Source organism: Sus scrofa, chromosome 5 (assembly GCF_000003025.6).
Source record: "Sus scrofa isolate TJ Tabasco breed Duroc chromosome 5, Sscrofa11.1, whole genome shotgun sequence".
Taxonomy (NCBI): Eukaryota; Metazoa; Chordata; class Mammalia; order Artiodactyla; family Suidae; genus Sus; species Sus scrofa.
Genome location: NC_010447.5, coordinates 87,316,006 through 87,342,977, shown reverse-complemented (window position 1 = coordinate 87,342,977; position 26,972 = coordinate 87,316,006). Strand labels below are relative to the sequence as shown.

General features: G+C 49.6%; 1 protein-coding gene across 2 annotated transcripts in view; it reads left to right on the top strand.

Moving 5' to 3' along the window:
- The window catches only part of ELK3 (ELK3, ETS transcription factor), a 69,965-nt gene that overhangs the window by 12,224 nt on the left and 30,769 nt on the right, over positions 1-26,972 (top strand). For both annotated transcript variants that reach the window (XM_021092733.1, XM_021092732.1), the window contains exon 2: positions 20,070-20,278. In XM_021092733.1, coding sequence (XP_020948392.1) covers positions 20,072-20,278 — 207 coding nt within the window. In that variant the 5' untranslated portion in view covers positions 20,070-20,071. The remainder of the gene's footprint in view (positions 1-20,069; positions 20,279-26,972) is intronic.

Below are 26,972 nucleotides of genomic sequence, written 5' to 3'. Positions count from 1 at the left end.
TCCACTCACTCTAGTTTATCTCCACGCCATGCTTGCTTTTAAATGGACCTTGTGTGGCGTTCCCGTCGTGGCGCATATGCCGTGGGAGCGGCCCAAGAAATGACAAAAAAAAGACAAAAAAAATAAGTAAATAAATAAATGGACCTTGTGTGAAAAACGGGATGCCTTTGGCCTGCCATTGTACCTTAATGCCATTATAATTTGGCTTCATGTTAAAAAACTTTATCAGAAGTTATTTAAACTTAGAAGCAACTCTGCATTTTGGCACCATACTCATCATATGTAACTGCACTTGATGTCTCTACAAAACTGTGGGGGAACAGATGCAGATGGAGACGGAAAAGCTCTGAAAGGGAGCGTCTACCCTTATGACTTTAGATGCAGCTAAAATCCCCCCAGATGTCCACCACATGAGCAGGTGATGAAATCTTGAAGACTGCGGAGTCACTCTTTTTTTTAGAGATCCCTGCTATCGTGACTATGTTATCCTAGCAGATTTGTGTATAAATGTTGAGCCCTACAATTTGCATTTTCTAAACCATAAAAGCGTTTGGCGAAGCAGAGCATCAAAGAAAACTGGTGCTCTGGAAGGAAGAGTCTAGGTTCTTTCTTAGGCAACCACCCCTGGAAGGCAGCTCCTAGTGCTTCTCCAAAATCCCTGAATAAGATAGCCCAACTATCAGTAGCTCTTGACTATTTTTGTAACAATACTATATATAGCAAGACCCAAAGACGAGCTCATGTCATTATTTTCCAGCCAAATCTTGACATTTCCAGAAACCAGCACATTTTGTGAACTGTTACATTTTAGAAAAAGGAAAAAAGAGATTTATAATGCTGTTAGCTACCCGAAAATAATCAGTTCACATGTGCTATATTGTTACAATGTAACAATGATCTTATGCTTCTAAGCAATGTCCAGATCAGCTAACTAGTTATCACTTTCTCTTTTTTTTTTGTTTTCTTTGATTTTTTTTTTTTTTTTTTTTTTTTTTTTTTTTTTTTTTTTTGGCCAAATCTGCAACATATGGAAGTGGCCGGGCCCGGGATCAAATCCGAGCTGCAGCTGTGACCTGTGCCACCTCCATAATCCACTGCGCCAGGCCGGGGATAGAACCTGCGCCGTCACAGAGACAGTGCCGCATCCCTAACTCCCTCATTCTCTGTTTTTTCAAAGATGCCTAAAATAATTTGGGGGGATTCACTCCAAGAAGAGGGAAAGAGGAGTGCTGGTGCTGGAGAATGTTTTCTTTAGTGACTTAACCATCCAGACATGATGGAAGACGTGATGCTTCATTATTTTGAGTTCTGCAGTGAAGACAAGAGAGTTGCCAGCTTCTCTGGGAAAATCACAGCACTCTCCCTCTCCCGACCACTGCCAGGCTCCCTGCGCACGAGGAGGGAAGGCTGGAAGGACAGGGTCAAGGGTCCCTAATGCTCCACCCTGTTCCCAAGATTAGTAGCCTGATGTGTCATGCATGTGTGAGAAGCAGTTGCTGATGATGCAGTGAGAGGAGAGACGGACTGAAATGATGTGTGGGAGGCTCTGGGACCCGCAGAGGTTTCGGTGGACAGGGGAGCAGAAGCAGTGGTCACACTGCAGAGAGTTTGGAGAGGGGGGCTGGACATGGGGGCCACAAGGGGAGAAGCGTCTCGGAGCCTTTCCCTGGGGTGCACCGAGGGAGGCAGCCCTGCCTGCAGCTGCTGGAGGGAGCCCAGCCCTGCTGCATTCAGACCGAGGCAGAGGGGAACGTGCACGGATGCTCCCTTTCTGCCAGGAAATGCCCGACGCTGCAGCTGGACTGGGAGGCCCAGTGCAGCTGTGCAAGTTTCCCGGTCCCCACGGTCCCTTGGGGAGCCTTCGGAGAGGAAGGGATGGTGTCGCGGCCACACCTGACCCCACCCGGGACTCCTTCCTCCCCGGGCCCTGGTGTCAGCGCCGTGTGGGTGTGCACACGTGCAAGAGAGGCAAGGCAGATGTGACGCTGACGGTCTTTTGGGAGGGTGGCGCTTAAGGAAGGGCCCATAATTGTGAAGCGAGACATCTTGCTGGTTGCCCTTTCTGGAAAACGTGCTGTGTCCAGCTTTTTAATAGCAGAGCTTTAAGACAACTTTGCTTTTATTAAACATGTTTTATCTTGCCCATTTTTTTTTTTTTTCTAATGTTTCCACTGGGTGGTGCTGCAGGAATTCCTACCTTTTGCCTTGGATCTACCCTTCCCAGAAAGACGCCTCTAAAGCATAATAGGAGGAAGTCCTGATTTAGAAAGATTTTACAGTTTCAACACAATGGAAGCGTTTGGAGGATGCTTTGGCAGGAAATGTTTCAGTTTCTGGATGTGGAAAAACCACCATCATTTTGTATCATGCAAAAGTGCTCTTACTGGCCCGGCCATATACTTATGACCTTCATATTATCTTATTATTTAGCACAGAAAAGCTTTCAAATTTATCTGAAAGGTTATGGTTTCATTCTAGTAGAAGTGGTATGTAACGTTTCCTTTGTTTTCACTTTTCATAAAACCAAAGTAAGCAAATAAACATTTTCCAATGTTGAGGCAACCACGGATTTCAAAATTCCCTCTCTGAAGGCTTTATTTGAACCTGAAGGCAGTATTCCTTTTTTATTTTAAAAATCATTTAGGAGTGCCTGTGGTTCAGTGGTAACAAACCGGACTGGTATCTATGAGGACTCGGGTTCGATCCCTGGCCCCACTCACGGGGTTAAGGATCTGGCATTGCTTTGAGCTGTGGTGTAGGTGGCAGATGCAGCACAGGTCCCGAGTGGCTGTGACCCCTAGCCTGGGAACTTCCAGATGCTGCGGGTGTGGCCCTAAAAAGACAAGAGACAAATACATGTATGTATATAAAATTTATACAATGTGTTGATCTAAAGGATATCTTAGATTTTTTTCCTTTCAAAATGCTTTTTTCTTTTTTCTTTTTTTTTTGGTGGGGACCACATTCGAGCCACATGGAGGTTCCCAGGCTAGGGGCTAAATCAGAGCTGTAGCTGTCAGCCTACACCACAGCCGCAGCAACACCAGATCTGAGCTGTGTCTGCGACCTACACCCCAGCTCACAGCTACGCCAGATCCTTAACCCACTGAGCAAGGCCAGGAATTGAACCTGTGTCCTCATGGAGGCTAGTCAGATTTGTTTCTGCTGAGCCATGGCAGGAACTCCCTCAAAATACTCTTGAATTGTTAAAAAGTCTTGTAGTTTGCTAACCCTCATATATGGAGGGGGATAGGGTTGGCCTTTCTTAAGACGTTGAAACAGCCCTGCCTGAGATCACACCACTCTCTAAGGCTCTGACTATGATGGGAATTATATGTTCTGACTTCCAGTGTTTCTCATTGCACAAAGGCTCGAATTTTATTAATATTAATAGGACAAAAATTTGGGTAAAAATTTTTCATTCAAAGAGGCCTATGAAATATCAGACTCAAGGTTAGGGTGGGGGGAAGAATAGCTACTGGAAATTCAGGAGCTGATTACATTGCAGCCCAAATTTAAGAACAGTGAGCAAGAGTTTAAGTTTTCCTGGATGCAAAGCACCTTTTCATTTTATGTGCCAGTCACTAGACTCCATGAAACCCCCAATTTTCCTTTCCTAGAGCCTGAAACAGGGCTTCCCCCGAGGTGTTTGTTTTTAAAGGAACGTTTTTTAGCCCCTTCGGGGGGGGGGGGTCCCCCAGTGCCACCAGTCACGTGGTCTCGGTGGGTTCCCAGCCCATCCCTATTAGCGCATAAAGGGTTTCTTAGGATTCATTTCGAGTTACATGAAATGCACGCAGGTTTGGGCCCCGCTCTGGGGCCAGGCTCCCTCACCTCCCTTTCATGTCTTGCTTTCCTCCTCCTCAGCCCCCGCCACTGTGGGCGCCCCAAGTGGGAGGATGAGTCCTTCCTGTTGAAAGGAACCGAGTCACAGAACATTGCGTCTCAAGGCCTGTCTTCATGACCAAGAGGCCACCTCGATTACTTAGCGCTGGGTGAACCTGCCGCCTATCTAAACCACTGGCAGATCCTCTGAAAGGGAAACTGGTCTTTAAAAAATGAAAAATGATGGGGAGATGGGTTCAAACTGTCTTAAAACAGAAGCAGTTGGAACAACTGAAGTCACAGATGAAACCAAGCCAGCAACGAGCAAGGACCATTTCTGATGCGATGGCGCGTGGTGATGTTGTATCACCCTCTGAGTTGAAATGAGACTTTTCGTAGCGATGAGATGTGCAGATAAGAAACGAAACCTCAGCTGGGGGCGGTGGGTTTGACTGTGCGTGGTGATGGAGAAGCTGGGCTTTGGAGCCAGGTGCCCTGGATACACGTCGCTATGTTCCCATCTTACTGCCCCGTGGCCAGCAGCATCTCATTCTACCTCGTAAATCATAACTTCCTTGTGGACACTTAAATTTAGACAGTGTGTATGAAGCCCTCAGTCTGATGCCTAGTACATAGCAAATGCTCATTGAATGTTAGCTTTCAAAAAGCAAAGCTCCTAGAAGTTCCCGTGTGGCCTAGTGGGTTAAGGACTCAGTGTTGCTGCAGCTGTGGTGCAGGTCACAGCCATGGCTTGGATTCGATCCCTGGTCCCGGAACTCCCATATGCTGTGGGAACAGCCATCGAGGAATAAATAGATAAAGAAGGAAGCTGGAGTTCCTGTTGTGGCGCAGTGGCAATGAACCTGACTAGTATCCATGAGGACGCAGGTTCGATCCCTGGTCTTGCTCAGGGGTTCGGGGATCCAGCATTGCCAGGAGCGGTGGTGTAGGTGGCAGACGTGGCTTGGATCTGGCGTTGCTATGCCTTGGGCGTAGGCCGGCAGCTGCAGCTCCCATTGGACCCCTAGTCTGGGAACCTCCATATGCCACAGGTGCAGCCCTAAAAAGCGAGAAAAAAAAAAAAAAAAAAAGAAGTAATGGATTCTGGGGTAGGAGTCCTAGAGAATTCCACGGACACTGAATATTGCTGCCAGGGAAAGATTCACCAACATTTCCTTTAGAATCGGGCTCTTTGAGACCCAGACACTATCTTTAGGATTTAAACATATCTTTTTTGCCCACTGGAGAATGTTAGATTCTCAAAAAGGGTCCGTGGACCGAACATGGAAGAAGATACAGCCCCGGAACGAGGGCGTGTGTGGCTCTATTTTCTGTGGATAATTACGTGCTTTGGGTTGACTACATGAGATTGCTGGTATTTGTTTTTGATCCATAAAAAGTTTCACATAGTCCAATCTAGTGGTTGGTGACGTGGTTGGGAAACATAATTTGAAATAGCGTCATAATGAGGAGACGATAATAAGAGACGTGGCCGGTTAATTTTCCTATGTTATTTATCAAAGCCGTGAAAGTTAAAATTCGTCAGGCAGCCCTGGTCCGCTAGGAATCCTTGTGATACAACGTCTGCTGTGTTAGGGCTTATGAAACCCTCTTGACTTTTCACTGGGGACTTCGTAGTAGTTTTATCACGTTGAAAGTGTCATTTTTCTAGCTCCATACTTGTTTGATCCAAATGACTACTGTTAGGAGAATTTGCTTAGTATTTTTTTTTTTTTTCCCATGTGGAATTCATACAGTTAATTACTCTGGGGAAGAAGAAAAAAAAAAAAAAGGCTTGATGAGTTTCCCTGGGCAATAAGAAGAGCAGTGTTCTTTCAGAAAGCGGGGCTTGGCCGTCGTGGTGAGGGTTAAAACAGAGCTGACACACAAGGCAAAATGAAACCAGAGCTGCAATTACTAAGTGGGACAGATGTAGGAGGCCAGGTTTCCTGTGGCCCATTTTCCAGTTTCCTGCCTGCAACCTGCAGAAGAAGAGGAAGCTGAATGTTACCAAGTCTGAGAACTGAAGGGGGACGTGCCTCAAGCCAGAATTAAGATCCTGGCAAACAACACAAGACAATGAAAACCATTGCAAAGAAAGCGACTGTTCGGGTTCTGGTCCAGAAATGTCTGGGAAGGAGCCCCCATCGGTTTCAAGGAAAAGCCTTGTCAGCAAAGCCCAGGCTTCCTCGTGAGACTCGATGGGGGGACCTGGGGCTGCCCCAGGTTGTGGGAGCCTCTGGGTTTTATAGCCCTCCTCGTCTTTCAAGACGTGGTCTGCTTTTTTAATACAGTTGGTTACCTGAAGAGATTTTTTTCCCTGCAGGGCCCAGGGCTTTCTGAGTCTGTTTCCTGGGCTTGTTGATATATGAGAGAGGTAGATGGGGTGAACCGATGAGCCGTAATGAACTACAGCCCCACTTGGGAAAGGCTGGGTGACCAGTTGGCCGCTTTGATCTAGCGGGCTTGTGTTCCCTTAACTGCCCAATAAAATTGTGTCTGCTGTTTTCAAAGAAGAGACGCCACAGTTGTCCACGCTTGGAGTGGCTTCCTGGTGCGCCACGTGGGGCGATGCTGGAGAAGTGGTCGAGGCTTATTTTTCTCCCGAGGAAGAAGAAGAAAAAATTCTCCTATGTCTGGGTCCTTGAGCACATGATCCAAGAGCCTCTGAGGTCAGAGGGTACAGTCCCTACCTTAAAGGTAAAGAAATGGACACTCACGGCTCACTTTTGGCAAAGAATGCCTCTTGTTTGCCAGCTGTCATGTTGGACTTGCTGGGGGGTGATACGGTTGTCACGATGGCCAATGAGGAAGAGTCCCATTGGCGGACAAGGTGCCTTGTTGAAGGCTTCGTAGAAGCACAGATGCAGGCAGCATCTAAGCCTGGTGCAAGGCGCACAGCGTAGGAGGCACAGGGCCGAGCTCTTTCCCTGCACCGTCTCATTCAGAGCAACGGGCTGCTTTCAGGTGCTGAGAAGTAGGAGGTGCTCCCGGGACAACCAGTTATATATTTCTTTACCCTGTTGATGGATCACCGCCCCTTCTTCCAGCCCAGAAAGAACAAACTCAGGACCAAGCACGTGAGGAAGTTGGCGGATGTTGAGAAAGCAGGGATCCGGGCGGTATCTGCAAGGCAGCCTAGGGTGAGAACAGGTCCCCTCCTGTCCCGCTGGGGGCCTCGTCTGAAACTGGGGGAGAGGATAGGGCTGGGTGGGGGGTGCTGGGTGGGGTGGGACACGGCCTGAAAATATGGATGTGGGAGGAAGCTCAGAGGCTCAAACACACTCTCCCAGCTGGAGTTAGGTGGCCGTCCATTTACTTTTCCAAAGGAAATTCACACATAGAAAAGTCACCAGTGAACCAGCCGAGTGGCTTCTCATTTACCCACAGACAACAGTTTCAGAAGAGGGGCGGTCATATGTACAGTGAACAGCCGATGATGTTATTACAGTGGCTATCAGTGATTTCCTCTGAAACAGTCATTCTCTTCCCTCGGATAGAAGTGTGATTTGAAAAACATTGCAAACTGTAACGGGTGAAAAAAAAAAAAGTAGGCTGAGCGATGGCCGCTTCCCTCTCTTTTCCTCTTCACTTTGCTCTTTAAAACATGGACGGTCTGTAGATACTCACAGGATGAATAAGAACACGAATAGGTTTTAATAGATGAAAAGAGCTTTGAGGGACCTGAACTTGGCCTCACAGATCAGCACTTTTTTTTTTTTTTAAACATGTGGTGGTTGACAAGAATTAAAATGCCAGGAGTTCCTGTTGTGGCTTAGCTGTAACAAACCCAACTAGTATCCAGGTTTGATTCCTGGCCTGGCTCCGTGGGTTAAGGATCTGGTGTTGCCCTGAGCTGTGGTGTAGGTCACAGACGTGGCTCGGATCCCATGTTGCTGTGGCTGTGGTATAGGCGGGCGGCTGTAGTTCCAACTCAGCCCCTAGCCTGGGAACTTCCATATGCTGCGGGCGCAGCCCTAAAAAGACCCCCCCCCAAAAAAAAAGCATTAAAATGCCTTTCGGAAATAAAGTTTACTAATCTGTTTGAGCTTCTCAAAAATAACAAAGGCTTGATTTAATTTGTGCTGCTTAGGTTACCAAATACTAATCTTTGTTTACTTAATGCCCTAAAAGTTTTCTATGCTTAGTTATTGCAGACATAGTATGAGTTATTGTTTCCCAATTCCTTGCCTGAAGTGCAAGCTTGGTTGGTTGTTTTTTAATAAAACGGTTTTTGACCTTCCTTTGAACATTGATTAATATAGTAACACATAGCAGACGCTGCTCTGGACAGGGGAGTGGCACTTCAGAGAATTTTCAGTATTAAGTATTCAGACTCATCATCCTCGCTTTTCTAACTGAAAATTTTAACGAGCTAAAAGATGTGAGCATCTACTTTGTTTACTTCTTACACAGGCATTTTTCTTCTTTTCTCGGGCTGTCTCATTTCTTTCTTTTTTTTTTTAAGTTGGCTGGTTTCTCTAGTTCCCATAACATGTAAGCTTTACAAAGATAATCATTCTGAGCCCCCTCAACTCCCACCTAGGGTAACTTAAAAAAATGAAACCAAGAACATGCAAAGAGAAGTGTTAGGTTGCCACGGATTTGGAGAAGAGCAAAGAAGCGGGTATTTCGGCTTCTAAGAATGGCAGCAAAACCCTCATGCTTTGCATAAGGATTCTGTGCATCTCACGGTAGGATTTCTGGCGCCACCTTGTGGCAGACAGAGAGAATGCCGGCCTCCAGGAAGAGGAAGGCAGCTCGTACCTAGGAAGAAAGCTGCAGCTGGAGGAGAGACAGGGACGGGTCTCTGTTTGGGGCTGGGGTGTGAAGCTTAAACAGTTTGGTGAAGCCGTCTGTAAGCCCCCACAAGTTATAAATAAGACGTCACAAAGGCTCCCAGTCTTGTTCAAGGGATGATCTTTGAGGCATCCGCTTCTATCATCAGTATCACTGTGGGACCTCCTTGGTGCAGGGTGACAAGGTGATGCTGGCAGCAGCTGGAGGCTTGGTGGTGTTTGATGGAGCACAGTAACCCCTGCCACTGGGTGGCCTTAGTTTTTTGTTTTTAATTGAGGCATAGTTGATGTGTGATATTCTGTTAGTTTCTGGTATACAATACAGTGATTGAACATTTTATGAGGCTATACTCCGTTTATAGTTATTATAAAATATGAGCTAGATTCCCTGTGCTGTACGATATATCCTTGTAGCTCATTTATCTTATACATAATAGTCTGTACCTCTTCCCCCCGCCCCCCTCTCCTTGCCCCTCCCACATCCCCTTGCCCCACTGGTAACCGCTGGTTTTTTGTATCCGAGAGTCTTGGGGGGACTTTGTTTCCCCAAGGTTGTCTCTGGGCAGATGGCACGTCTGGTTCATTCCAGACCCCCCACTGCTCCTTTCTTTGACCTTTGTCCTTGCTGCCCCCATCCCTGTCCTGTCTTCCTGTCCCACCTGCTGTGGGCTGGGCCCTCTCACTCTTTGCTCTTCTAAGGTGGCAGAGGGTTCATCCCTTGCCTTCCTGCCACTGGAACCTCAAGCACTCCCCTGCCGAGACTCCCTCTGGCTGCACAATTCCGCGCACTGTCCGTCTGCACCAGAAGCTGCTTTTTATGACCCAACAGAAGCCAAATGTTCACGAGGAAAGGGGAGAAATTCTGGGCCAGCTCTCTAAGCAGAACCATTTCCATAACTCAGTTTGCAGCTGTTGAAGGAGGGAGAGCACATCCCCTTAGGCCTCTGGAGAGCCTTCTCCAGCCAGCCCGACCCTAATCCCGACCCTCACGCCAGTTCTCTGCCCTTGGTGGGAGGCGGTGTTACCGGCTGTAGCCTGTACTAACCTCAGTTTTATTCATTCGTTCATTCGACAAGTATTTATTGAGCACCTACTATGACCTGGCAGTGATCTAAGAGCCAGGGCTGCCTTGAAAAGCAAAACGAAGGCCAGAACTCAGGAAGTGAACATTTGAGAGCCGTGTTTTTCACACCGTCTGTGGAGAAGGACCAAGTTTGCAGATTTCTCATACGTTGTGGGCTGATGAGTTTGGAAAATACTATCAAAAATAAATCACTAGGAAAATAAAATGAAAAACAAAAATACCAAAGTACCAGCCCCGTTTTTAACTTAGAGATTTAGCAAGCATAAGATTACGTTTCAATAAATAAGAATAGTAAGTTCTCATCATGGCTCAGTGGAGACGAATCTGACTAGCATCCATGAGGATGCAGGTTCAACCCCTGGCCTCGCTCAGTGGGTTAAGGATCTGATGTTGCTGTGAGCTGTGGTGTAGGTCACAGACATGGCTCGGATCTGGTGTGGCTGTGGCTGTGGCGAAGGCCGGCAGCTACAGCTCCAATTCAACCCATAGCCTGGGAACCTCCATATGCCGCGGGTGCGGCCCTAAAATAAACATGAATAAATATAATGGGGAAAATAATTACAAAAACTACATATTCATTCAAAATGCACATCAAAGCAATTAATGTGGAGAGTACTGTTAATATTGGTAACTCTTGTCCTTCTGTAATTTTAACCAAACAAAATGTCATAAGTGAAATAGAGATTCACCATATTAAATACTTTAAACAAACACCGAATGTATTAATACTTCACTTTTACTGCAGCAGATAGTTTAATCCAGGTTGGATATAACAGTGCTACTTGCAGGCAATGATGTCTATAAGCTGCTTCTGTGTTTTGTTTTAATTACACTCAAAAGAAGTCCATTTCACAGACGTATGTTGACCAGAATGGAAGGAGAGATTTTTCAACCTATTTCAGTCATGGACTTGGAGAACAGACTTGGGGTTGCCAAGAGGGAGGGGGAGGGACTGGGAATTTGGGGTTAACAGGTGCCTTTGGAATAGAGAAGCAATGAGATCCTGCCGTGTAGCACTGGGAATTATGTCTGGTCACTTATGATGGAGCATGAGAATGGGAGAAAAAAGAATGTATACACGTATGTGTGACTGGGCCACCTTGCTGTGCCGTAGAAAATTGATAGAATGCTGTAAGCCAGCTCTAATGGAAAAAATAAAAATCATTATAAAAAATAAAATAAACCCACTTTGGCACACTCAGGGTATTCATTTTTTAACTTTCATCTAAAATGTACCAAGTCTGCCAACTTTTCAAAATTCATCTTCATTCCTTGCTTAGTTGTCAGTTCCAACAATTCACCTTCTGATGTTATGGTTACATTTAAATCAGCTTTTAATGAAATCAGTGGGTTCTAGATTTTTACACACTTTTGGGTTACAGTTGAAAAATTAACTTTGAACCTCACACATTTTAGCATATGGTCCTTCTCCAGGATTCTGACTGCTCCATAGTTTGTGCCAACCAGACGAGCCTACTGATCGCATCCTTGGATGTGGTGACAATGTGATGACAGCGACAAATTGCAACACTTTAAAGTTTAAAGTCTCTAAACACTTCATGTATGTATGTATGTATGTATTTTGCTTGTTAAGGCTGCACCCATGACATCTGAAAGGTCCCAGGCTAGGGGTCCGATTGGAGCTACAGCTGCCGGCCTACGCCCCAGCCACAGCCACGCGGGATCCGAGCCACATCTGTGCACCAGATTCTTGACCCACGGAGTGAGGCCAGGGATCGAACCCGCATCGTCATGGATCCTAGTCGGGTTTGTTAACTGCTGAGCATGACGGGAACTTCTCTCTAAACACTTGAAATTTCGGTGCTTATGTCATCGTGGACTGGGGGCAGCAGTTTGCACGGATGTTGGCCACGCAGGAGCAGACTGTGCTCTTCTACAACTGGGCCTCACTTTTCCTCATCTGCAACGTGGGAACAATAATTTAACTCAGGCTGTTGTGCGAATCCAGGGAGATGTTGCAAAGTGCGGGCACATGGCAAAGGCCTCATAGGCAATACCCAGCAGGTGCAGAGAAGGCCGAGAGAAGGCTCTTATGATTGGAAAAGACAGATTAAGGATGGCATGACCCACGCTTCGAGACAGACTGTGGCAAGTGCTATAAGGCCCGTTGGCATGAGTGTGTCAGCGCGTGTGTGCGCTTGTGAATTGTGTCCATCTGGGAGGATCTGGGTGGCTTTTTGGTATTCTCAGTGCTGTGCATTGTCCTTACTGTTTGAGCCGCCTGGTTTAGCACAAGGCCGGTGGCTGAATTTTACTGCCCCCACCCTGTCTCATGAGTGTTGGTCCTGTTTCCCACTCCTGGGTAGGGAGCAGCTTTCACTTCTTTTGTGCAAGGTGTCCAGTGCCACCCATCCCCACCCTGTGGTCGAGGAAGTGTGTGCATGGGTTTAGCTGGTATGCCCAGAGGATTGGTGGCTAGTACCCTTGACCCGACAGAGATGCCAAGGCTGTGATAGGGCGGCGTGGCCTGAGGGCTCTCACAGGGCCGAGGGGGGCACCAGGGATCCGTATACTCAGTCTGTAGCTTCCTGCTCTTTGAGCCTCCATCCAGATTAGAGAAAGACTCAAGGATACTGTTTGCATTTCTCAAAAACAAAAAGAGGAATTCCCACTGTGGCTCCATGGTTAAGGACCTGGCATTGTCTCTATACGGATGCGGCTTCGATCCTGGCCTCCCTCACTGGGTTAAGGATCTGGCGTTGCCACTCCGTACAACATAGGTCACAGATGCATCTTGGATCTGGTGTTGCCGAGGCTGTGGTGTAGACCATCGGCTGCAGCTCTGATTCCACCCCCAGCCCAGGAACTTCCCTATGGCTCAGGTGTGGCCCTACCAATCAAAAAATAAAATGAAATACATTTTTAAAAGTAAAAAAAAAAAAAAAAGCAAAAAGAGTTGAAAACACAGAGTAAGGTGGAAAGTAGCCCCTTGGCATCTGCCTAAGTGTCCCTGCCATTCTGTGCCAGTGGACAGACTTTTTACTCTCCACCACCACGCGCCCAGGGAATGTGCCTGGGGCTCCATCCTCACAGGCAGCGCCATCCTGGCTGTCCCTTGGGTCGTCAGTTAGACCCCTTCTCTGTTCTCTCCCCAGTCCAACAGCTCTCATCCACTTGACTCCCTCTCCTGCTCCAGGGGCACAGGGGCAGATGGGGGCAGAAGGATTAGCTCCGAGGGAGGTGTGAGCACCCAAGGGCCACCTTTGCTGGAGCTGCAACATCTTGGAGGCCTCAGGCTAAGCTTTTTGTTTGTTTTTTTTGTCTTTTTAGGGCCACACCCACGGCATATGGAGGTTCCGAGGCTAGGGGTCCATTTGGAGCTGTAGCTGCTGCCTAACCCACAGCCACAGCAATGTAGGACCGGAGCCTCATCTGTGACCTACACCACAGCTCCCACGGCAACACCGGATCCTTAACCCACTGAGCGAGGCCAGGGATCGAACCCGCGTCCTCATGGATGCTCGTTGAGTGCATTAACCACTGAACCACTATGGGAACTCCAGGCTAAGCATTTTAAACCAGTGTTTCTTACACCAAACTTAGTGTATATATGCTCAGGGATCTGAATTTTCTGCTAGAATTTTTTTTTTAATTTGTTGTCTTATTTATTTTTTAAAAATCGCTTTACAATGGTGTATTAGTTTCAGGTGAACAGCAGAGTGATTCAGTTTTATATATATTCACATATAAAAATATATTTCTATATGAATCGGAAAAAGAGTCTTTTCCACTACAGGTAATTATAAGATATTTACTATAGCTGCCTGTGCCACACAGTAGGTCCTTGTTGTTTATCAGTTTTGTAGGCAGGAGTGTGTATCTGTTAATGTTCTTTCATTTTCTGATGGTAGTCTAAAAAAAAAAAAAAAAAGAGACGTCATTATACTCCAGGTCACCTTGTAAACAGCAGTCACCAAAGAGCTGAAGCTTCTCCCTGGATTTCAGTGCCTGTATTGGGGTCATTGCCTCATGAACAAAGAACCAGCGTGGCTATGGGATCTAAATGTTGCTTTTGAACTAGGTCAAAGCCACATGCCCTCACAACATGTCTATGAAGCTTTCCCTGTTGCTTAAAAAATAATAGTAAACATTTGAATGACACGAACCACGTACCGGTGTGGTTCACGTGCCTGCTTGGTAACTCATGTCATCCTTGCCAGAGCCCTGGAAGAGGGATGCTTTTACTGTCATCGTCCCCCTCTTCTCATTGAGGATGTTGAGGCACAGGGAGGTGAAGTAACTCACCCAAAGTCCCACCGCCAGGCAGGACGGGTACTTGCATTTGAACCTGGAGAGTCTGGCTCTGAGTCTGCTCCTGCCCACTGTGTTGCCTCCCAAATAGACAGAAGGGGTCGTCCTCCCACCTGCTGCACGTCGTAGAGAAAAAATTGGGCTTGCATTGTCCAGACTAGAGAACAACCCCTCTGGATGATGTGCTTCTGATTTTAGGGACACTCTCTTCCTGTCCTGTTCCTGAGAGCAGAATGGCCATTGTCTGTCAACAGGCACATCCCATCTTAGGGTGTTCCGCCGACGCCTGTCGTAGCCCTATTTATGCATGTATTTCAGTATTCCTAAATGATACATGCTTTTATTCTTCAGAGTCTTTGTTGATCTCGTTAGACCATCTGCCAGGTTCCCTGCTTGACTGAGTGAAACAAAATCGTGAGCATGTCTTCATTTGGAGCCATGACTTTACCCATTTGGAAAGTTATGTTTTAGCAAAGGTCCTTCTCAGCTCTTCGCTTCTCAGGCCGTCCGTGCCTGGCTGCTCACACAGCCCAGGCTCCCACCCCCTAACCCCACTCCGCTTGCGTTTCCCCGTAACCCTCTTCTGCCTGCATACTGTGTGTTTTGATAGTCAGGTGTTTGCAGTTTACGGCCTGTCTTCTCCCGTTGGGGTGAAAGCTCTGTAAGGACCAGGCTCTCCTCTCCTTTGTTTTCTCATGTGCCCCAAACACCCAGATGGTGTCTCGGAATAAAATGGACACTCAAAAAAAGAAATTGATAAAACTGGAGGGAGAGTTGAGTCTTTAGAGGGTATAATCCCATACATACACCTTACTCGAAGTACCGTCCATTGGCTCAGTCATTGCCATAATCTTCTGGCTGGTTGCCCTTCAACAAAACCTCATGTGTCATACACAACATTAATGGGGGTTTGTTTTTTGTTTCTGTTTTGCTTCGTGGGGCCACACGTGTGGCATATGGAAGTTCCCAAGCTACGGGAATCAGAGCTGCAGCTGCTGGCCCTCATCAGAGCCACAGCAACGCAGGATCCGAGCCCTGTCTGTGACAGCTCATCACACTACTAGATACTTAATCCACTGGACAAGGCCAAGGATGGAACCCACATCCTCATGGTTGCTAGTTGGGTTTGTTACTGCTGAGCTATAGGAACTATAACTGGGGTTTTTTTTTCTTCAAAATTAATTGTTAATTTGAAGAGGGTGGGAACAATCTATCATATACATACTTTTCTTTTTAGGGCCACACGGTGGCATAGGGAAGTTCCCAGGCTCGGGGTTGCATTGGAGCTGCAGCTGCCAGCCTGTACCACAGCCACAGCAACACCGTATCCAAGCCACATCTTGTGGCAATGCAGGATCCTTAACCCACTGAGTGAGGCCAGGGATTCAACTCGAATCCTCACGGATGCTATGTTGGGTTCTTAACCTGCCAAGCCATAACCTCCCTTTAATAGAAGGAATTGCTCTTCCTTCTATTAAAGGGATACTATAATAAAAAAAATTTAGTGAAGATGATTTGCCAACGTAGGAACCGATTTTTTGCCTCCTGCTCCTTTAAAGGAGGTATGTGTGGGAGTTACCTGGTGACACAGTGGATTAAGGGTCTGGCATGGTCACTGCTGCAGCTTGCGTGGCTGCTGTGGCTTGGGTTTGATCCCTGGCCTGGGAACTTCCACCTGCTACCAAAAAAAGAGGAGGAGGTATGTGCGTGATTCAGATTTGACAGACTGTTCTGAATGCTCCAACTATATTCCGCTGAGGCAAGATCTAGGCTATACGTTACAAAGGAAAAGGAATAGGTTGGGCCAGTAGCAGGTAGCTCTGTTCTCCAGAGAGGCCTGGAGGAGGTCTGCCAGCTGCTGTGACGATTGGCTTTGGTTAGTTCCCAGCAGAAGTGGTGAGCGACCACCCACGGCTGGCAGCGGGTGCAGGTGCAGTCTGTGGGGTAAGAAAGCATCTGACATTGAGGATACTTCTTCCTGTAAGAGCAGTGATGCTTTAAAAGTGGACCTTCCTAAATTAACAGTGCAGGGTTTGATGTTGCGTCAAGAATGACACTGCAGTTGCTGATAAAATAGCATCCATTCAAAATAAGGTCTGGGGCAGCAAGGAGCAGCATTTTCGAACTAGCAGAACATTTGATTTGGAATTTCTTTTTAAATTATAGCATGTCCTTCATGGGCTGTCTATTTTAAGCAGAGGGTTGTGGGAAATCGGTGAGAGCAGGTTAGGCTGATGAAGCGTTTTGTCTTGAAGCACACCCCCATTTGCATCATAAGATATTAAATATAACTCTCAAGTATCAACACTTTCTTAAAATTTTTATTTAATCAGGGCCATAGAATGCTGTCTGAATTACACACATTCCTTATGGTGGCAGCCAGAGAAATCGGATTTTATCGTACCCACATTGCTAAGGTATAGGACTTTAGGAGTTCCCTCTGTGGCACAGTGGGTTAAGGATCCAGCCCTGCCGCAACTATGGCTCAGATTTGATCCCTGGCCCAGGAACTTCCATATGCCACAGGTGCAGCTGGGGAAAAAAAAAAAAAAAAAAAAGATATAGGACTTTGCAAAGAATCCTAGGCATCACAGAATTAAGTTTTTTAAACGCATTTTTTTTTTTCTGGCGCAGAGCCTTCATTTGGATAAATTTGCTACTATGCATTGGTGGTTAGGGGAGGGTCCCTTGCTCAGTCCCCATGTTAGGCTCATTTGCTTTGCCATTGTCCCCAAGGGGACACAGTCTGTAGCCGGCAGAGGTGTGATAGAATGTGAAGCATGGTCGTATGTGAAAACAGCTGTGGAAGAGATGAAACGTCATCAGAGTTACACTAAATTAAAATTAGAACTGAAGTCCACGGAGCAGTGTGTCCCCTGAACGGCAGGGTTGGGGTCGGGGGAGCTCCGTGATTCCCGGTTCTCAGCCAGTGCTTCCCCTTGGCCCCGTTCATCTGTTCCAGAAATCTGGGGGAGCCCTGATGAGGGGGTCCCTATTGTCACCATTTGTTCCTTTGCCGTGTCACTCTCTACTCGTGTATGTCTCCCTTTTCTTTGCTTCTCTCCTCCTCCTCCTCTTGGCAGAGGTCATGGCCACGGCCATTTCTGTGGCCCACTTTTAGCCCTTTGAGGAAGGACGTGATGGCTGATGCCCCACATCTCAGAGCATGCGTTTGCAGGTCTAGACACACCTCGTGATTATGAATGGAAGCCCACAGGGTAAAGATATAGCACCCCAGCAAAGTGAGAATTTTTTGAGATCAAGACACTACTGGGCATTGTAATTGCCACCTATTGTTGTGATGCTGCCGCATAACAAATGGCCCCCAGAGTCACTGGCTTACCACAGCATTTACTTTTCTCCGTGGTTGGCCTTGGGGATGCTGTTTTAGATCGTGGGTTGTGGGTTGATCTCAGGATGGCTCCACGTGTCTCATTTTGGGGCAGCTGCTTCCCAGGAGTATCAGGAACACAAGCGTTACAGTGCAAACATGGGGAGACGCTCAGATCTCGGCTGAGCATCAGCACATGGTCACTGCTGTGCAGCATGCCAGGAGTCGAATCAGATCACACGGCCAAGGCCAAATGCAGCCAGTGTAGGTCCCTGCTGCCCGGTCCCTGGAAAGGGAGGAGGAAAGGATTGAGAAGAGCACGTGTCCAGTCTCCCACGTGGGTCCTTGTCATTTATGCCCAGAGCACGTGGCTCTAACACACGGGGTTGGGATGCCATGGAAGGGATTCCAGGAAGCACAGGAAGCTCTGCGGGGTCCTGGTGGATCGAAGCGCTAAGTGTCAAACGCGTGGCGATGTTGGCGTTGCCCTCCTGTCCCATCTGGAATAGGACCGTTGGTGTCCACTGAAGGTAGGGGAGGTGCAGGGGGCTGATCACTGTCCTTCTTGGCCTGGAAATCCCTTCTGTCCAGGCTCTAACCTCCCTGGCCATCTTCTCTCCTTCGGAACACTCTCCTCTGAGCATTCACTTCAAGTTGCAAAGAAGTTAGAAAGTCGACTCTTTGAAGTGTTTGGCTGAGGACACACCAGAGGAGGTGAGACAACGTTTGCAGTTCTGTGTGCCAATGATGGGAAGAACGTTGTGGCTCATCCCCAAAGACTGGGAAGGGGCAGTTGGTCCGAGGAGTGAGAGCCTGCGGGCTGCTGCGGATGCTCTCCGTGGCTGCACTTACGAGACTCGGGAGATGCAGAGGCGGCGTTGATCCCACGGTGAAATGATTTACTGTCTCCTAGACTGAGTGGCCATTGTGGCGAAGATTGATTTCTGTAAAGAGTATCTCCTTTAAAGAGCCGTAAATAAAACGCCCTGTGGGCATTCAGAGAACATTCCTGATCTGCTTCCCTTTAACTGAGAAACCCGCATTGCTCAGAGAAACAATAAAATATATTCTTTTGGCGAAACATGTGAAAGGAAATAAGAAAATGAATACTCATTGGAGGGCTAGGTATTTTCACATCCATTCCCGTGTGGAAAGGGGGAAAAAGGGTCTGTCAGGCCGACAGCTGCCCTGTTAAGACGAAGGCATGAGAGCTGTAGCGCTGACCCAAATTTGGGTGCAAAGAAGCCCCCCGAGGCGGTGCCTCTGGCTTCTGGGTCTCCCGGAGGCACAGGTCTTTCCCGCGGTCCTCGTGTTGCGGTCACACCAGCTGCCTCCTGGGTCTCAGCGTTTCCTCCCCACGGTCCCCGGGGATGGTCCCTTGTTCACACTGGCTGTGTCCCCACCTCGCAGCTGGCCTTGAAAGCTTCTGTCAGTGCCACAAGCCAACTTGCCACCCTCCACCCTGCTGCCCTGGACCCTCAGCCCTGGGTTTCCCAGATCAAAACCCAGGGCACGTCACCTGTCCAAGCATGACGGTTGATCCGTGGTGAAGCTTTTGAGGCCAGCCCAGCCACCTCTTCTTTATTTTTATTTTTTGCTTTTTTTTTGTAAGGGCTGCACCCGTGGCATATGGAGGTTCCCAAGCTAGGGGTTGAATCGGAGCTGTAGGGCTGGCCTACACCACAGCCACAGCAACGCATGATCCGAGCCGCATCTGTGACCTACACCACAGCGCACGGCCACGCTGGATCCTTAACCTACTGAGCAAGGCCAGGGATCAAACCTGCAACCTCATGGTTCCTAGTCGGATTCATTTCTGCTGCCCATGACCGGAACCCCACCTCTTTTTTTTTTTTTTTTCATGTAAAAAATGTTGAGAAGACAAATGGGTTGTTACAGTTGTTATTTTTAGAATCAGAACCCGTTGTCAATGAAAGTCCTCAAATGTCTGAAGTTGAGAACAGCCTGGGAGCGTGGGGGAAAACTTCCTCAAGAAGGTCCTGTACGAACAGGGTCATGACGGATGCATAGGAGTTCGGCAGGTTCCAAAGCTGGGGAACAGCATTTTAGGCAGAAGGAACAGCATCTATTAAGTCTACAGGAGAGTCAAAGTAAAAAGATTTCATAGGCATTCCTGTCATAAGGGAGAAAAAAGCGCTTTCCTCCTTTCTGTGCTTGTGACAATTTCGGTTTTTCCCTTCTGTCTGGGAAAGTAAATGACTTTGCAAGTGGCAATGGCCAGTTCTTCAGTTCCACAGACATCTATCGATTGGGTTGGTTACCAGGGCTCTGGGAACACAGAGAGGACCCCCACAAAGTCCCTTCCTTACGAAGCTCCTCATGTAGTCACACTGCCTGATACACTCCAGGCCCCTACCTGCTACATACGTGCACCTACCAGGGGTCCAGAGGTTCATACAAATAATGAGCTACCCAGCGAAGAGAGTGATAGGGCGGGGGGGCGCAGACACCGTCTCGATCGTTGCGGGGGCTAAGGACCATTAATACGCTGAATCCGTTGTATGAACACTGGCTCTAGGAGTGGGCAGTTCATTCATCATTTTGTCACATTACTCCCAGTGCACTCCTGTCCTGGGGGTGAATACCAGGATCACGGGGCATCTCTGTGTTTCTGAATCACGGCCGCGTATAAACATGCAGCAACTTCTGATGAGGTTCACGGGGGCCGGGGTGCGTGGCGGGGAGGGGGAATGCTGGGTGCTTGGCACCTGCACTGACGCGGCCCCTCCCTCCCCAGGTATGGAGAGTGCAATCACGCTGTGGCAGTTCCTGTTGCAGTTGCTGCTGGACCAGAAGCATGAGCACCTGATCTGCTGGACCTCCAACGATGGTGAATTCAAGCTGCTCAAGGCGGAAGAAGTGGCCAAGCTGTGGGGACTCCGCAAAAACAAAACAAACATGAACTATGACAAGCTGAGCAGAGCCCTTCGATACTATTATGACAAGGTAACCCCTGCCCCTGGTAGGGAGGCTGCCGAGGGGAGGGGGCGCTCCTTTCACAAGTCGCTGATGACAGCAGAGAAGAGCGGAGGGCGAAGAACCTCAGGGCTTGAAACAGAGGCTCTGTACGCAGGGGTCGGGGTGGTGGTTTTACAGAAAAACTGTGCGGTAGAGATTTTCTTCCTGGAAGCCCTTTGGGTGTTGGCACGGGTCAAGTTTTGTTCCCTTGCATTTTCTCCTGTGGTTGCCGCAGAGCTTTGCTCATCACAGAAATTAACTGGAGGGGGTCCTCATGGGTCATTGCCTGAGTGGCAGAATGAAGGTGACAGTCTAGAAAGTCTGTTTATCCTGTCTGGCTAGTGATTCACTCAAACAGGCTTTTCTGGATGGAGCAGGGGGAATGGGGCCCAGGGCACATTTTTTAACAGGTGGGTACCTCCTGTCCCCATGTGTAAAGTGGGGCTCCTGACAGCGTAGGCTCTGGATCGCTGTGAGGAACCAAACAAGCCAGCACATGTTAAGCACTTAGAACTGTCCTGGGGATTGTAACTTCATGGGCAACTCCCTTGATCAAGAGAAAAACTAGTCTCATTTTCAAGTCACAGGGCTAAGTCAGGGTGCCTTGTCAATGACAATACAGCCTAGCTACCAAAGCTGGGACAGTCTGGGTGAGTTAGAATGCCTTTCTGGAAAAGCAGTGGATGTGTCTCCTAGGACAAAATTATTGCTATTTAAGGGCCATCATTTCAGACCTGTAATTGTTGACCATTTCTGTGTAGCTGTGGTAGCTGAATATTTAGCCTCAGAGACAGAAAGATTTAGCGTCCTAATAAGGGTAAGCTTTTGTTCCGGTTCGTGTTGAAAGGTGAATTAAAAACTGATTTAAATATTAGTTCCTGATCTATATTTAGTGCCTTCCTCCTGCCAGCCTCTTTGGAATTCAAGACAGAAGGATTACACATTTCAGGAAGTGGAGGCATCATTAATTATAAAGGGTTCCTTTATATGATAGTAATTGCATATGATTATGTCATTGAAATGTTAAAAGGTGCCTCCCTTTAATGCAGCAATTAATTAGTGCCGGCTTAAGGCAGAGTCCTACGAAGATGTGAAAGCACTTCTCCCAAATTGCACTGTCTGAAAGCTTCGCAGATGGTTTATTGTTTTGCGTTTTTCCCCAGGTTCTAAGTTACACAATGGGACTTGGGGGCTGGGGGAGGCTCTGAAGGAAAATGGTTCTCTTGCTGGCTGGCAGCGAGCAAAGAGCAGGCAGGGCTTTGAGATTGACTGGAAAAAAAAAAGAAGTAATTTTATTGTTTTCAATCAAGGTGTCATGGTGTCTGTGACTCGGTTGCAACTCTTCTTGTGTTGTGTCTTCAGCACAAAGGAAGACCCTGGGCCAAAGATTCCCCCCCCCCCCCCCCCCCCGCCGCCCAAAAGGCGGGCAAAGGCACGCTGCTTAGACCACACCTGATCTTCCTTGGGCAAATTACAAAATCTCTGGGAAAAGCAGTCTCCGCGCCTTGGGAGACCCAGCACATGAGCCTCGTGTGTCTAAGGGTCTGTGCCGAGCATTTCCTACCCCGGGGCTCTTGACACCCCGGCCCCCGACACAGGCCTGCGGGCATCTCCTCCTTCTACGCATGAGGACGAGGGGCCTCGGGTGGGAAGCCTTGCCCGAGCTCCCGGCCAGAAGGCTCGCCCTGCCTTCTGGGCCGTTCCTCTCCTTTGCCTCCCAACACCTGGTGGGCCAGTCGGGCGGCGCCGGGGGTTTGGCAACCTTGGACGTGTTTGTTCATGTGCAGGCCTGTCCGCCCCAGGTGGCCCTTGCCTCTCCTTCTGGGGCTGAGCTCACGTCTGGCCGTGTGACCTTTGTGCAGCCAGCTGGCGTTGACCGTGGGGCAGGAGTGGCTCCTGCCCAGGGCGTCCAGGGCCTTGGCTGCGGGAGAAGATGCTCTTCCGCCTGCCGCCCTCCGCTGCGCATGCGCACGGCCGCGGGCCTCCCGTGACGCCTTCCCCGGGATGAGGACGAGCGGTCCTTACACATCTGTAGTTTCAAACGACGAGGAGAGGGGAGGGAGATGAAGGACGGAAGCGGAGCAGCCGAGGGCGGGTGGGGGGAGGAAAAATAAAGTGGGAGGAGGGGAAAGGGCAAATACGCATGTCACACTATTTTATACCTTGTGACAAGCACTGCTTTGAGTCCTGCCACTGACACTCTGGGCTTGTATGTATAAGTTGAATGGTAGGAACTGGCCAATAGCTGACCGTTTTGACCCACAAAAGTGGCAGTCCTAAATGGTGTGGCCTCTCGCCTGAGTGACAGATTCCAGGAAGGTCTTTGTGGATGTGGAGGCCCTGGCCACAGGGGCACCCCTTGCTGTGCCCCACCCTGCGCTGCCCGTGCTTCCCGGTGTGACCCTGTCTGCCGTGCCGTGTGGTCCCCGACCCCCCAACCCATGACACTTATCCAGAGCCTGCTCTGCATGTGGCCTAAACCAGGTGATTCCCTACCTTGAGGGCTTTGTTCTTTGTTCATATTGTCTTTTCATTGTTGGCTCAAAGTGCACAATCCCTTGGTTTGTCCTAATAGGGAAGTTTTCCTGCCGGAGGAGGCAGGCATGAGGATACCATTATTTTTATATGTTATATGTTGTATTTTTAGTTCATTCCAGAATATTTAGAAATGGGCAGAGAGAAAAAACGTGGAAAATGTGTGCAAAACTTTGTAGAAAGCATGAGAGAACAACGTATGGACTAGTGGTATCCGGTTGGGGCTGGGGCGCTTTAATCATTGTCCCTCAAAAAAGAATGCCCCCCCCCAATTGTCACAGTGAGAACTATGCTAATGGCATGAAGTCTGGGCTACGTCGGGTGCATTTGAATCCAGCTCCATGACTGTGGGTGCTTTGCCTAAGTCTCTCTTGGTCGCAGCTTCCTTTTCTGTGGAGCAGGTGTAAGAAAGAGCGGACATCATAGGGTTGTGGGGGGATTAGCTGAGCGACGACGAGGTCAGTGCTGAGAACAGCTCTCAGGGGCCTTAGGTGCTGCCAAGTATCAGCCAGAGTAATAATCCAGAGGACTGTCTCCTTATCCCCGATTTGGAAAATCAGACTGGTGTCAAGAAGAAAGTCAGGGCCTCTGTACTAGCTTCCTGCAACCACACACACTCCGGAGGGGCTGCTGGGTCCTGGTGTTATGGCTCTTTTTACCTCTGAGCTCTCAAGAGCACTTTGGGGTGCTTTTTAAGGATGTCTGTTTTGGCTGTTTTGAAAATTCCACTTTGAAAGATGCTTTCACTTTTAAATGATACTCCCTGCCCCTCTGAACCTCCCTGTGCTCCCCCGGTGGAGAGGTGGAGAGCCTTCCCCGGGGGAAACCCCACCCTCCCTTGCTTCTCTCCAGCCTCTGCAGTGCTCATCAGCCCCTAGCATTCCTTGGCGTGTACCTGCATCCCTCCAGTCTCTGCCTCTGCCATCATCACATGGCATGTCTTTGTGTCCAAAGTTCCCCCTTTCAAGGACACCAGGTTGGAGTTGCCATTGTGGCTCAGCAGGTGACAAACTCTCCTAGCATCCATGAGGACGCAGTTTCGATCCCTGGACTCACTCAGTGGGTTAAGAATCCAGCATTGCTGTGAGCTGCAGTGTAGGTCACCGATACAGCTTGGATCTGGTGATGCTGTGGCTGTAACACAGGCCTGCAGCTGCAGCTCCACTTCAGTCCTTAGCCTGGGAACTTCCATATGCCATAGGGGGCGGCCCTAAAAAAGACAGAAATATAAAAGGGGGGGACACAGGTCTGCTGACTTAGAGTCCACCCTCATGAACTCCTCTTAACTTGGAAAGGCTCTGTTCCCAAAGAAGGTCACGTTCGCAGGTCCCAGGGGCTTCACCCTGCCTTTTTGGGAGAACGCTTCAACCCATAAAATGTCCGTATATTTCTGACACTCCTGTTCGCCCCTAAGCCCAGCCCAGGGAGAGAAGGGAGGTGGTGGCATCTGCCTCTTATGTGCGCCAGCAAACTGTTTTCTGCTCCGGGGAGCCCAAGCCATGACTCTGTGTTGCTGCAGAAGGAGCCCTGCAAGCTCACCCCATTCCCTCATCCTTTTCTGTCCACCGGAGCTTTTGTCCTTGTTGTTGGCGGTGAACATTCATCCCAGGGGGAGGCCGAAGGCTTTGCCAGCTCCCTTCTCATCAGGAGATTGAAATGGTGATAGGAGGAAAAATGCTCCCGTCTCCACAGCAACCTCCTGGCTTATCCTCACGATGTGCCGCACAGTCTTGACTTCATTGGAAGGGGTTTGGGGGAGAACAGTCAAGACAGAGTCATTGGCAACATATTCCTGGAAGTAGCATGCGTCACCGTCTTGACTTAATTGGATAATTCATTTTAAATTGGGTGTGCAATCAGGGCAGGAAAACGTTCGTAGGAATAGTACGTATCTGCGCTCCACGACCTGCACCAAGAAGCCTGGCCCTGGCAGGATTCTTTAATTCCCCCAAATACATTTTTCAAAGGTACTATGACGTATTGCCTCTCAGGCTGGCTGAAGAACAAAAGTCCAGTGAGCATTGGTATCCTGGAACTTTCTAGAACACCTTTGTGAGCTGTGAAATTCCACGGAAGACCCATCTATTCCTGGGCTCCATTCAGGGGTCTTCTGTATCTGTGCTCAGCCCGGGGTCTGAGTCTTGAGGGCCTGGTGCGTTTTGCAGGGCGTCTCTTTTTTTCCTTTTGGGCCTTGTCAGCTGCCAGGATGGTTTGAAGGACAGCAGATGGCAGCTGGGCTTTGCCTGGGGGGCCGAGGGGATAACCGGGGCCTCTCTGCGAGCTTTTGGCCTGGAAGCTGCCTGGAGACCTGCAGGGCGGCTGATTGCCTCTCGGAGGGCTTCCAGTCTGGCCCCAGCGCCCCAGGGGAGAGCAGCTGGCATGAGAGAGCCAGGCTGCAGGGCGCGGGGGGAGGGGGGGGACCCTGCCTGTTGACAGAGGGTGCTGCCTGTCTTGCACAAGCTTCCACGCCAGCCTGCCCCTGGCACTCAGTGTTCCCCTAAACAGGGCCGTTGCTAAGAAACACCCAGAGTCTTGGGAGTGACTTTAGCGCTGTGATGATGAGGCTGCTGTGCCCAGCAGCCTGGCCAAATGCACATACGTCAGGCTGCGGCCCAAGCCCACAGCGGCCCGCTGGCCTGAGCCGTCCTGCTGCTGGGTTTCGAGCTGCAGGGAAATGGACTGATGATGTAGACAGACCGACCAGAGTGCCCGCCCTCACCGGACACCCCCCCGCCGCCCACCCGCCAGCCCCCAGGCCCAGCTGCTCCTCTGGGCAGCCGCCTCTCCATCTCCTGCCTGGGCTCCAGCAGCCGCTTATCTCAGTTCCTACCCCAGATTTGCCGCAGAAGGAGGGAAGCTCACACATATGAGGCATCTGTCTTAAGCCCGGCCTGGTGCTAGAGGGTTGTATGTTTAGCAACTTGCTTCCTACCCTGCGACATGCCTGTCGTCTTTGCGGACCACGGGCCCATTTTAGAGGTGGGGCTACGGAGCCTCTGTGAGGTTAAGTCGTAGATTCAAGATGTGAGCAGCAGAGCTTTCTGCCCTGGAGTCTTGACCCCCAGGGCCACGCTCGGGACTGCGAAGCCGGAGGGTCACATGGCTGCAGAGCCATGAGCTCAAGTTTGGACCCCATAGTCCTAATATTGCTGAGTGTTGTCCCAGGGCGGAGAGAGAGGGGGGACCAGCCCCCAGTGTTTGCTGTTCGAGATGACAGTGGAAAAACTGCTGGCAGCCTTCTCCAAGCCCACGGGGAATGTGAGGTGGTGGTTCTGGGAACCCCAGAACATGTTAACACTTCCTAAAGAAGGCCAGATCGGAGCGCGGCACCCCTCGCCTGAGCACCTGCCCAGCTCCCTGCAGCCTCCAGCAAAGACTCCAAACTCCTTGCCCACCTGGCAGCAGCCCCGCTGCCTCCCCTGCACTACCCCAGCCCTGTGGCCCTCCTTATCCTGGCCAGGGGCCCTCCCTCTGCCTCTCCTGTCTGGCCCAAGCCATCCTTCACCTGGTCTCTGCTTCCCTGCCTCCTGCCGATGCCTCCTTTGCTCGGTTCTCCTGCCGACACGGTGTCTGCCTCACGGATGGGGAGCCGGCCTTCCATGCCCCTCCCGGTGGCTGTGCGGCACTGGGGCGAGGCGGTGCCGCAGGATGGAGGAAGGACGAACGAGCCCAGAAACCTCTGAGCGTGTCGCCGAGAAGGAAATCCATCCTCCTAGCACATCAGTGCCAGGAAGCAGCTCCCCAGCCTTCCTGCCCTGCCTGCCCCGCCGTTAGCACCATGAGGACCCGAGAGGGAAAGTCAGTTTTCCAGAAAAGCGGTGGCAAAGCCAGGATGAGAACGTGCTCCCAGACCACCTGCGGGCCGGACTCCGGGCCACCTGCCAGCCCTGGAGGCGGGAGGGTCACAGTCAGCACATCCCCGACCCGCAGGGGAAACAGGGGAGCCGTTTTACATTTTGTTTTAGTAACACTCCAGCGGCCTTTAATAAAAAATACCCTTGAGTGTTGAAAGAGAGCCAGGGGGAGATAGAACTCCGGGTCCAACGAGAGGCAGCCCGTGGGTCCGGAGCGGGTGAGAACATGCCCTTGACGTGCAGAATGGGCCTCCCGGCTGGGGTGGGCACCCCCAGGGCAGCAGACCTCCTCC